Raw genomic sequence first — 13,679 nt, 5'->3', positions numbered from 1 at the left:
GTTATGGACTGCGCTTAAATGGCTCATGCGTGGGACAAATTTGGATGTAAGTGGCCACTTAGAAAGAAAATGGGGCTCCTTTTTTTGTAAATGCGTACTCAACAACGAACGCTACTCAATGACAGTGTCGCAAAATGCCGTCATCTTTATTGCCAATTTTCGTGTTAGCAATTAAGCAACATTTTAGTAGCACTGCCGATCAAATTAGTATTTTTTTTTGGTATTGTATAAGTTAAATGTCGTCGGATCGTCTCTATGCGACTACAGTTTTGTTTTCTTATTTAACTCCAGAACAAAAAACGGTTACCAGGCAAAATAACATTGCGAAGTAACATACTGAATGTGGGGGCAATCATGCCTTGAAATAGTAAACCATTTTAATATACAACTGCACATGTCTGCCCATGCACATGTCCACAACCCCGAAGTTATTTGCAACCATCTTTGAAGAAATCGTCAAACTGTTTCATTATTAGTTCTCTTTGTCAGGCGAAATCATAATTACTCCATGGCTTATTAGATTATTGTCTAATTTTAGGCGTAGCGTTTGGTAAGGATGGACCTTGAGCACACAATGCACATTCATTCAGAAAGCACTTACGACTCAATCTATTAATGCAGGGGCAAGTGGCTTACCTGGGCTTTATATAACTTATTGGACAGACGAAAATATTATAATTTTTAATAAGCCTTGCCCGATAAGCAAAAGCGGACAGCTCTTTACACTGTTTTAATCGTCTGCAACCAGAAAGCTCTGACTATTATATATTATTCAGTACGATTGAGGAGAGTTCTCGTTTTCTATGCCTGTTTGTATCCTTTGCTTTCAGCTTGAATTTATTAAACTAATATTATCATAAAAAGAAGATAAATTCACAGTGTTAAAGGGGCACAAACGGGACCGGTTAAAATGAATGAAGTGAAAGTCACGAAATAGTAAAAGAAATTTGGTTTGGAATGTATGCATTCAGGTTTTTTTTTAAAGACTTTTATTTCGTGTGTTGGCATTATGTTTCTAAATCTTATCTTTAATTCGAGTTCACGTCAGCATCCAGGGATGGTCACGTTTTTTTGAGATATTGCTAATTTTGGAGCACAAAACCTGATATCCTTTTAACATAACCACATTACTTCGAAGTAAAATGTTTCTCAAAATGCTTTAATGTATATCATTGAAAGCTGCTGCAGGCGTCATAACCTAAACGTTTTTATTGGCATTGGTTTTTATGAGAGATGACCAAACGTTCCCTCAGTGGTCCCCAAACATCAATAATTATTAATCAGGTTGTTGAGTTGGTGCTCGTTCGACATGATGGCATCTTGGTCTTCGTTCTCAGCCGATTCTTATTCTAAGTCAAGTTTTCTTGTTCAAGGCCCAAAGGACACAAACCCATTTTTTATCATGTTATATCTCTTCGAGATGTCATTATGTCAAACTGCTCCGCTATTGTCGCAGAACCCTTAAAGGGACTGTACACTATTGATAATGATTCAAAGTAATGGTTAGCATAAAAACTTACTTTGTAACGAGCAACGGAGAGCTGTTGATGGTATAAAACATTGTAGGAAACGGCTCCCTCTGAAGTAACGAAGTTTTTGAGAATTAAGGGAATTTCTCACTCAAATATTCAAAGACTTCGAGCTTTATGAAGCCTTTTATTTTAGGCATCTGAAAGGACACAAATTTGTGCATCAAGGGTGTTTCTTTCATCATTCTTTTGCAACTCTGATGACCATTTTGACCAAATATTTACAGATTTGTTATTCTGATGCATATGGTGGATATACAACAAGTGAGAATACCGGTCAATTATCAAAGGTGTCCAGTGTCTTTAAGTTGAACTTCACTGGGCACCATGTGTTAAATATATTAACAGACAGCACAAAATATTGCACTGGATAGCAGTATTAATTATGCACAATAACAGGGTTGTATTTTAACATTGGTGATGTGCAGCCCTGTAAAATATTGTGGGGAATTTTATGTGATCGCTATTTTTCTATTTTGTATAAACACAACTGCAGAAACTTGTTAAGTGGTGTTGATGATAAATATCAACCCCTACCCTTCTTTTAACACGGGGTGTTGTTCCTATTATTCGGGGTAAATATTACAGTCAATCAATCAAATAAATACCAACACTTTTACACTACATATACAAATTCAATGAATATTACAATATTGTACCAAACATAATTAACATCGGTGCATAATTCTGCCTGACCATCACCGCCGCCTTAGCCAATCATGTATCTTCATATCGTGAACACCGACTTATGTTTTTTTTTTACTTTACAAATTATCCCAGAATCTACAGCTCAAAGTATGCAAAACAAGTACAGAAACCCTTAAAAATATTCTATCATACTGAAACTGTGCCGATCGTGTGGATATTTTAAACCATCCATCGTCCATGGATGGCTGAATTACAGATCGACTGTGTCATCCATGCACTGTCGCCCATTGTGTCATTCTCTTCTATGCATTTTCTTAATTGTATTATTAGTGACGTCATATAAATATCCAAGAGTTATTCTGAGTAAACTAGGTATGATGTCTGGCAGTTTTCAAAAGCGCAAATAACACACCGTTGCTATGATGATCTATCAATGGCCAGTCTCGTGACTGGAAATTATATAGCCGTTGCCAGTCAACGTAAAAATATATGTATTTATCAAATGAAAAAAAACCCCGTTAATTTAAGGTAATAAAGACTACAAAAAATAGATTTTCTTCTGATATAATATTCGTCTTCAACCAAGTTCTTTAGAATCTGAGTTTGCGTCTCTGTGTGTTAAATTTCCCAAAATAAAATTTACAGAACAACAAACGTTTTCTTCCAAACCTCGTGTTTTCTTTAATAACGTGAGTAGAACGACCATGTAAATCACACACGTTTAGTCTTCTAGCCATTCTAAATTTTAGAGCATCGACACTTTGGGGAACGTGTCCGTGCATAACACAAAAACTAAACATTGAATAAGCTTTCCCTTTATATAATACCCGAACATTTACCTCCGTTCGACTCCTTAGGTTTTGTCAGTGTCATGTCCTTGTCCAGTCCAAGTCTTTGTCTGTTACATGGAAAATCTTAAACGCACTGTGCTTCACATTTCCCCCTGCAAATTGGTATCATCGCTGTTGGTAGTCTGTAGGCCTATGCAATGCTTAAACTACATTGGATACATTTGTGTTTGTTGTTGTCAAAATTGGAACAAATGTCTAAGCTACTGATTAAAAAATGTATCTACCTGTAGGAATCCTGACGCCTCTCAGCGTTTCACTTTTAAAAACTCCCGGGTCAGAATAGACCCGAATTGTGGGGTCACATGAAGACCTGACCCATTTCCGGATCAAGCTGGATTCTACATCAGTTTGACCTGTATTGCTGTGTCGTTTGGACCCAAATTCCAGACATTGCTTGGCAATATTTAATTCCCATAATGCTTGTAAAACAATCACGTGACACATTACCACCACGTTTTAGGGGGGGAAAAAAATGAGTGTGCATTTTGTTTAAAAAGACCCACCCGAAAAAAATAAATTTTAACAAAAACCTGAACAAACTCAAAATAAAAATAAATCACTGAAAAACGTTCCCAATTTTGTTTTCATTTTTTTTTGAAAGGAACATTCTTGAAAGCACGAGTAGTAGCAGTTATCCAAGCCACCGAGAAGTGTTGAATAATATTTGTGTAAAATTTACGTCCACACTTCTAGCGTACACTTTCATGTTCGTAAGAGTTGTATATCTGATGACTTTAATATTCGAGGAGCTTTTTGTTCACACTTCATGCCATGGTGATAAAACGAGGAAAGAAGCAAGAGGCCATGAAGTTGATGTTACCATGCCTCTGTCGCCATGACAGTTCAACACACGTCACGCTGGAATAATAAATGGGGGCCACATCCTAATGTGGAAAGTCAGGGTAGCGTTGCCAGGCAACGGAGAGAGAGAGAGAGAGAGAGAGAGAGATGAGTCGGGGGACCGCGCTGCGACTTGGAGGACAGGAGGAGCATTTTTAATTGTGATGGATATGACTTGTTCCCTTAATGACTGAGTCAATATGGGTATCTGCTGATTGCCAGAGCACCCGGTACTGGGTGATGAGGACGGACAATATCGTGCCCAATGGTAATAACAGGCTCGTGTTTAGGTAATTGTCTACGATGTTTGTGTAACAACAACGTGTACAGAGCGTCGTCTTGGTGAGAACACTTGATGTGTGACGAAGGTATAGCAACAAAGACCAACATGTTGTGGTCGTAGTGAATGTACCCCCTGTTCAATTAGTGAAAGCATAAACATACATAAACATTAAGTGACATGAGCGTAAAGCCGGGTGTAGAAACAGATTATGGGAGAGCGAACATTAATAGAATGTGGTGGGAGTTATCAGAGCTAAATGTAAGATATTGCTGGTTGTAATTTGGATTTCCATTATTGCCATCGACAGTGATCTGCACCTATGAGATAAATTGATTCTCCTCGCTGTGCATCAACGTTGAGGGAGACAATGCTGTTTTAATGTGAACATAACAAAATTATCTATGAACTTATCTATAAGCTATAAAGGCAAATAAATTTATCCAAATGTAATAATTATCTTTTGAGGGAGAGTGTCGGCTCTGAAAAGAGCCGTTTTGGTCTCGTCGTTTTCGAACAGTATGCTCTGCTCGACTTCAGGAAAAAAAGCCATGCCATATTCTTTTTTTATGCAATATAATATTTCATAAAATGGACATTAATACTTCCCGTTTAGTTTAAATTTGGTCCCTATATATAAGTAGCTTAGCAAGAGCTAACAAATGCATTTATAAGACAGTCCGGGGCGTTTTATCAACTGAATAATTAGTGTTTGATGCTATTTCGAAGTCGCAAAAAAATAAGCAGAGTGCATTTGCAGTACGCCTATCACATTCAGAGAAAAAACGATGCATAAGAGTAAATATTTATTGTCATTCAACCGTCTTTCGTCGTAAAGTGAAGTTCAGTTTAATGTGCCCAAGCTTGTTAGCATTCAAGAATGACTCTGCTATGGTCGACACGTCAGGCCATAATTACTGGTAGCGTAGGTCTATCAAAATATTATGTGTATTTTAAAGAGGGATTGTACAACACATCGTTAGTATTTCGTTCGAAAAGTATGCTCACAAATGGCGCCCGCGAACACCCTATTTGTTAAGCAGCTTTCAACAACTAATTCTATAATCTCTTTTTAAATAATTATACAAATTGGGTTGTTAACAATGTGCTTTGAAAACTGAAACCTGATGAATGTCGAGTAAGAAAGTATGAGTAAAATACTAATAGTCTTTTATTCAGAACCCCTTTTGGAATACGTTCCCACTATACCACATGACTTTATGCAGTGTATAGTGTACATCTCATAGTGGTTCAGTTTAGCGTTGTAAAAAAACTATACAATGAGAAACAAGGGAGAGAGATAAACGCCTACGTCATGGATATCTTCAGGTTTACATGGTAACCAGAAAAACCCTTTCCTTTTATGGCACAAGTCAATGACCTTGCTTTTTCTATAAGAAGCTGTAATTCTACCAAGCCGTTTCTCTCTTAAATCCTTCAACCCATCACTGTTCTTACGCCTCAGCTAGCATGGCTATCAAACGAGTAATAGGGTTGAGCCTTGTGCTCTCCGTTATCGAGCTAAACACATCGGGAATCTGCAGTGATGACAGCCAGGCTATGCCCTGCGAACTGATGGGACGCAGAGAGGGTATTGAAATTCCAACAGCATGGCTCTGGAAATTGGTGTCGAGAACACGTTAGACGTGGCTTGGCTATAGCAATATCACCCCGGTGTTTTTTGTTGATAGGGGTTTGGTTACAGCGCAGTGTAACCGACGCCTCATCTTTACTATGATGCATTATGGAATCGCAGCACACCTTAGCACTTGGGGCTGCCCGAGGCCTGCTTGCCATTAGAATCCTCGTCGAACACATTCAAGAATCTAGCACCTTCAGTGTGAGCTGAAAGGCCTCTCCCCCTATGCATGCAACTCGTGCTGAAATCGCATACATCCAAGCATATGGTGAATGAAGTATGCGCTTCAACACCTCAACCAAACAGATACACAAACAAACGAACGGATTGTGTGAAAACAGAAAAACATGTCATTGGACGAACAACAAAACTGCAAATGCATTTCATTTATTCATGTGTACCTTAGAGTAACTCGGTTATTGCATTACAGTTTTCAAGCTGTAACTCGGAATGTACTTATGGTTCTAAATGTTGTTTTGTTTATTTATTAAACTGTTGGCAAAAGTAGACACAATGTAAAATAGGCCCATGCTGTTTATTAATGGCCTGCGAAATGTTCCCATCTGTAATACTAAACGTATTCACGATACCTTACTCCCCGAGCGTCATGTTTATTTTTGCATCCACTTTACGGTGACAGCTGGATCGTGACGTCATCATGCAATGAAATATAAAACAAACGTCTATAGCAACACCCTTAGCTACAGTCGTAGTCATTGCCGAAACCGCCAATTTGGATACGACCAGACAATACCCTAAGTCACCGCTTCTTTGCAAACATATCACTTTTTGACAATCTTTCAACCGATCAGTCGAGCTGATGTTTAAGAAGATTGGTACGAAATGTTCCCTTTCAAAAAGCAATGATAAATCTGTATCTAAAAAAGCAATTTGGAGATAATGGTGGACACAATGTTCTGACAGTATCAATCAAGTTTGGGTAAACTTGTCTGAAACTTGTCAAAACCAAACAGCGTACTCATATACAGTTTCCTACATATACATCAAAAAGGCTTATAGCCCGACGTCATACTTCGAGGTTCTTCCTGGTTCCTCCAAGTTCTATACCTTTAACCTAGCATCCCTTTACTCTGAGTGTATAGCTTTAGTCTGGTAGCTGCGCCATTGCATGTCTTAGCCAATCACACCATCGGGTCTGTCAGACCAGTGCCTGAATATTAGGGAACAGTATCTAACGACGCATCATGCCTTTCAAAAGAAACGAATTATCCGAATTGTACATCCAAGCATGTCCGGGTGATTAACTGCTTTTTCGAAAACACTTCTCCATAAACTCCAAGAAAGCGTTTTCGAGATCGCGTTATATAGCTCGAAGTGGATACATTCCAAAGCGTTGTGGCCCCGAATAACAACACACGTACACACGACCGTAACTGGTCGCTTCCTTGAGTCCTTCACTTTCAGTCCTAGTAGACATCAGTTGAAACAGAACTAAAAACTTAGATTTTATAGTAATTTTGCCTGTGTCTTTTTTTTGTATTTGCAGGTTTTGGCATGACGTCACCATCTACGGTACAGGGTAGGGTGATGTTGATCGTATACGGACTGCCTGGATGTGCTGCATGCATCCTCTTCTATAACTTGTTCCTGGAACGACTCATCACCTTTCTGGCCTTCATCATGAAGAAATGCCACGAGAGACAAATTCGTCGACAGAACCAAAACGTTTTACCAAACACAGGCAGGCGCCCTTCCCAACAATCAGACGATAACCTGGAGAGTTGGAAGCCTTCTGTGTACTACGTTCTGTTGTACCTGTGTATAGCTTCAACCATCATAGCTTGTGTGGCATCGGTCATGTACACAAGTATTGAGGGCTGGGACTATGCAGAAAGCATCTACTTCTGCTTCGTGGCTTTCAGTACTATTGGCTTCGGGGACCTTGTGACGAGCCAGCAAAGAGAGTACCCACAACCTTATCTCTACCGCTTTGGCAATTTCATATTTCTGACAGCTGGTGTATGCTGTATATACTCACTGTATAACGTGGTATCAATTGTTATTAAACAGCTCCTTAACTGGGTTCTAAAGAAACTAGAATGTAACCTGTGTCGTAGGAAAAAGCCGCGGCCGCGACGGAACGCAATCACACCAGGACATCTGCAGAGGCAGGTCAACTCGGCCAGCAAGCAGCAACGGAACGACAACCAGGCAAATGGAGTGGATATCACTGATGTGGATAGTAACTATGACAGCGAGACCGACGGACGCCGAATGTCCGGTGAGATGATAAGCATGAAAGACTTTCTAGCGGCTAATAAGGTGTCGCTAGCCGTGATGCAGAAGCAGCTATACGAAACCTCACAGCACAGAAAACACCATGCGAGCAGCAACGGTGCCTTTGGCCTTGGGCAGGGCGTTGGAGGACTCGCTATGCTAAATAACAAATTACAAGAGACTGAACGAAGGGATTGACATGCGGGTGGCTCTAGGTTTCTATAGCATCTTTCATTCACGGACACCATTTTCGTATCAACTATTTATATTATGGTAGCACAACATAGGAACACTGCTGTAAAGTCGGCACTACTCGAGACAATGCGTGCACCATTTTTTCAAAGTTAATGTATACCAACTTTTACGGAGAACGATTACTGACGACTTGATTATATACATATAGTTTGATGGTCGCTCTCAAAGCATGGATGAGGGCAAACTACAAAACGAGTTTATCCTTGGGATCTGCCTTGTCCCTCTATATACGTGCAAAATGTGCCAGGTGTAGTTATACCGGTCGATGGATCTTGGGGATCAAAGAGGATATAACAGTGGATTTCACCTCGTTGCGTTGCGTTTCTGCAATGGGATTTTGTACGGACCTTGGTTTTGGCATGTTTGACGTGTCTGAAACAACAGCTCTTGGCTACGGCAACATCTATGGGGGCCTTACTGTACTTCAACAGATAGCACAATAGCTACACCTATATCAGCCCAAGCATGCAGGTAGCGTTAGAGTTAATCTAAGTCTACCTCCATTGCAAGACACTGGAAGGCCATAAATGCGATGGATCGTGGCCATGCCTCTCTACATTGCTACTGCTATACCGACAACGGAAACTTTATGCGCTTAAATCGGACAAGACCGATGTGGTCTGGTAACCCGGCCGATGTGGTCTGGAAACCAGGATCCTTCCATGAGCATTCCCGAATCTTGGTTGCTATTGTCAACATACTTTATCAGACCATAGAGCAATCAGATCAACTCAATGAGTTGATGGTGACTCAAGCAAATACTCTTAAAGGGGCATGTTGCTTTCCGAATGGTCGTTTTGGGAAATGTGTTTGTTATGAAATTACTATGGTTGAGAAAGATATCTTAAAAATAGAATATAACGATTCCCACAAAACATTTTTATTTTTTTTAACTTCCTAAACTACACTGTTCGTAATTTGGTAGAGCTGAAAAGTGTGTTCTGCTAATTGGCTAACCGTGTCAGCTATCGAAGTAAAAGGAAAACCACACAATTATTTTGAGGGATGTGTGAAATCATTACTAATTTTAAAACATATTTCCAACTGTAATCATTTCATATCTTATTTTGTTCGTATAGCCCAAAGCACCCAACCCGAAGGCATTGTGCCCCCTTCAAGACAATGACAAGGTAGATCCAAGACGTCCCCGTCATTCGATAGCATCACCTACCCCCACCCACTCCTCGTAATGTCATACCCTTCAAAACCTCGTCTCACAAATCATCTCAGTGTAAGGGCTGCCAGCCATGGAATATTTTATTAATCCGTCTTCGATGTCAAACCCGTAGCTGAGTGAAGAAGCTTAATTTCCCCAATGACATATGGCTGCTAGTGCTAGGTCAAATTCTATACCTGAGTCTTGTGCGACTGATCTCTCCTTCGTCAACGTGAATGGAAAATTGAAGCATCGTAGTTGCTTCACTTCCAAACTGAGATTTCTTTAAATTTGAAGAAAAGAAAAAAATTAACCAAAGATTAAAAAAAAGAGTAAACAAACATAGTCTAAATGCGTTAATCTTTGAAAAGGCAAAAATAATTTTACCAATCTTGTGTTAAAAACAGATATTTAAAACTACCACATTTTTTACTAAACTCTTCGTCCCCGATGAGTATTATTGTGAGTATCAGCTAAAAAAGGCGGGAAAACCATTTTGAACAATACACAAGACTTTATAGTTATGGTGACCCGGGTATAGGCTACAGAAACCTCATCCTTGAATAGATTCATTAGGAATGTACCAATTCCAATATATATGGATGAACAAAATGGAGAACAAACTCACGTAAGAACAAACGTTACGAGCAAATTATTTTAAAAGGACATAAATATGTTAAACATTTTTGAGTTGCACTTGAGATTATCGGACTCTGCACGAATGATTTATTTTGTGCTTACTGTGATGAAAGGTCAACGGTGTTTAGGATATCAACTGTGGATATCGCTCCACGGATGTGTGTGTGGATGGAATAAGTAAACTTAAACAAACAACGAGCAAACAGGAATCAAAGGAGGAAACAATGGTTAGAACAATTACTTTATTTTGTCAGAATTTTTCGCACAAAAACCAGACGTGCGTGGATGTAGACAACGCAACAACGCCTGGACGAATGAGACATTTATTATGGTAACCAGCTATAGGACCTAGAGTCAACGTATGGGCAAAGTACCCGCTCCTTTGACTGCACAAACCATTAGACATAATATAAATATTATACATATATATATATATAAAATGTTATTTTTCTTTATATTTATATCATGCCATAATCCATTTCCTCCGCATGCTCTTGACCTTTGAACTCTGTACTCCGGTTCGGAAGGGAGTATTAAAGTTGCCGGCATACGAACAATATTGTGTTTACGAATTGAATGCAAGACTACTAGAGCTTTTGTATAGCTGTGATCATATCGAGATTTTTGGAATAAGTGGCCTTAAATTTTTTCAAGTTTAACATGTATATAATTGTACACTATTCTGATCAAATGTAGCCTATAATATGCCTTTGTAAGCGTTCGTAGGTGCACTCATTAGTAAAAAATTATATAAAAAAAAGAAAGGAAAAAAAGAAAAAAGAAAAAAGTGAGACTTCAGTATAAATATATTTTGGTTGATCGACGTGATATTTTATCCAATCCAAATATCATCTCCCTGTAGAAGAAGTGTGTAGATTTTAGATTTGGGATCAATAATAAGTTTAGAAACATTTTTAAATGGGGAAGCGGAATCAGCTAATCTCCTTCTCTATTGGTTTCCAAACATTCCTGTCTGGCATTTCTTGAAAACTTTGATCTCTCTTTCTCTGTCGCCTCAAAAAAGTATAGAAACAAAAAATAATAAATAGCTAAGTGTCAGCATCTTCATAATTTATGTATATAACTTCTTTAAAATATGCTAATCATTATTAATGTAACGATATCATGTTTATAACGTGCTATACCCATGAGTGTGCTGGCAATTCTATAGAACTCCAAGCTTAGTTCCAAAAAAGCTATAAATTTAGATTTTGTTATAAACAAGCGACCCCTTATGGTTTTTTTGTATATGCCTTTAGGGAGAAAATACCGTTATTTCTGAGGTCTTAAATTGCAACTCGCTTTAAACTGCTTTTTCTTGTTGTGTTCAATTTATACAGTATATGCCTTAATGGAGAATGCAATGTACGTAATGTTAAACATTTTCGAGCGTGAAAACCCAAGAGACGACCGCTGGTTACGTGGCGATAGACGGTACAGCGGCAGCGACTCGTTGCGGTGTGCTCCCTTCTTATTGTCTTATCATCAGCCGCAAAGGAGCGTTCCGCCAGGGCCTAATTGTATGGCACTGTTTACCGTATTGTGCGCTTCAAATGCCACGGGCTACTTTCAAAATATCAGTAAGCAGATGTTTTCTGCTTACGGAGATCCCCAAGTACAGTTTCTATTTCCAATTTTATTCCATAGAAACTACTTGTTACAAAGCAAAAGCAATCTGTAGGCAAATGACGCACATTGTATGACACAAATTTGCCTAGAATTGGGTATAGACTTAAGTGCTACTTATGGGCGCCGGAGCCCAGGCTATGTCTTATAAATAGCGCCATCAACTTTGACCCAGACCACTTGATTTATCAAATTCAAATCATGTTAAGCAAACAGTTGTCTTTCAAATTTAGTGAATAATTGGCACACAGCATGCTCAAAACGCCATGCTTACTGTTTTTACCTTCTACATCGCCGCCACACTTATGGGTACGCAAAGCAGATACATGTTGTTGATATTAGATAACTTGCATTCAACGATACTACTGTGTGTGAAAATGGTATTATACGGAAGTGTACAGAATAATAATTAAATGTATTAAATTTTAAAGCTTGAAAATGGATTCTAGAGAAAACCAAACCCAGTGTTCAGTACTATACTATACAGTTTGGGGCATAATGTGCTTTCCTAAAACTTTCATTAAAGTATAAAATTATAAAAACACTTTTATCATTTTGGAACTTGGTGTAGATTCTGGAGACGGTTTTAATTCCGAGCACGATATTACATTTGTTTTTTCTCTTTTTTTTGTATAAGCTTGCAGCTTTGATCAAATCACTATTACAGAACAAACTGACTGATAACGGTCTAAAGGCTGGTTATAAAACTCCTCGAACAAAATATAAATCAGGTTCCAATGAGTCGGTACATCAAACATGAACTTTTTCATTTTTATCTTTTAGTATTTGAGTACTATTTTAATATTATTTGATATTTAAAGGCACTGGACACCTTTAGTAAAATGGTAAAGACCAGACTTCTCACTTGGTGTATCCCAACATTTGCATAAAAATGGAAAAACCTGTGAAAATTTGAACTCAATTGGTCGTCGAATTAATTTGCGAGATAATAATGGAAGAAAAAACACTCTTGTCACACGAAGTTGTGTGGTGTCAGATGCTTGATTTCGGGACCTCGAAATCAAATTCTGAGGTCTCGAAATCAAAATCGTGGAAAATTACTTCTTCTTTTAAAAACTATGTTACTTCAGAGGGAACAGTGTTTTATACTACCAACAGCTCCCCATTGCTTGTTACCAAGTAAGTTTTTATGCTAACAATTATTTTGAGTAATTACCAAATGTGTCCACTGCCTTTAACTTAACATCGGAGTAAGTGGTGGGTTTGATGGACTTTGTAAACTATGGTTGGCTGGCATACGACTCTCACAGCTTTTGCTTTTCATGTAATTCGAGATTTCTTTTACGGAGGCATAGTCTGTGTCTTTTTTTTCCCAACACTCCGTAATTGTGAATATTTACATAAAAGAGTACCGGGATCTCATTTCACGTTGCCATGGTAACCAAATGTTATTGGACACGAGATATTTTTACTATTTTTAAGAAGCCTTAATAATGTTTAAAGTATACGTGGAATAATTGCTCCTTATATGTGTAGGCCTACGTGCGAAATAATCTTTTTCTTTTCTTCCCATGTTTATGTCGTTCGTGAATGTTTTCCTGTCTCCCCTTCCTTTTTTCCCTAATACTCTGGACGTTGCATACCCTTGATAATACTACAAGGCATTTTTTTTCTTCAAAAACATAAAAGCTTGACAATTTCCATTTTATTTTCGACAACGAAACTCAAAGCTAGATTATATGTGACGCGCTAAGACCTAAACCTTGTTTTATTTCCCTGAGGAGGTTTAAATTCACGGTATTTATGGTAATTGGATGGGAATTATGCACCACGTTATGATGCATACAACTGAAGCAGCAGCATGTTTTAAAAAAAACCTCTACCTTTAGTAATGAAAAAAATTGAGGTGACAGTAACTTTCACGATGCTCTGCGATATTATACAAATCCTGGTTTTTGCTCAAACAATGGTTCTGCCGAAGATTTTACCCTAATCCGGGTTCCCTGTGACCTGACCC

General features: G+C 38.4%; 1 protein-coding gene across 1 annotated transcript in view; it reads left to right on the top strand.

Moving 5' to 3' along the window:
• Nucleotides 1-12,144, top strand: part of LOC139946028 (potassium channel subfamily K member 13-like) — a 50,745-nt gene extending 38,601 nt beyond the window's left edge. The window contains exon 2 of the mRNA XM_071943651.1: nt 7,295-12,144. Within this exon, the coding sequence (XP_071799752.1) occupies nt 7,295-8,223 (929 nt within the window). The 3' untranslated portion in view covers nt 8,224-12,144. The remainder of the gene's footprint in view (nt 1-7,294) is intronic.
• Nucleotides 12,145-13,679: the final 1,535 nt, after the last annotated feature.

This window comes from Asterias amurensis, chromosome 1 (assembly GCF_032118995.1).
Source record: "Asterias amurensis chromosome 1, ASM3211899v1".
In the NCBI taxonomy this organism is placed as follows: Eukaryota; Metazoa; Echinodermata; class Asteroidea; order Forcipulatida; family Asteriidae; genus Asterias; species Asterias amurensis.
Note: the sequence above shows the minus strand (reverse complement) of the source record. Positions and strands in the feature narration are given on the sequence as shown.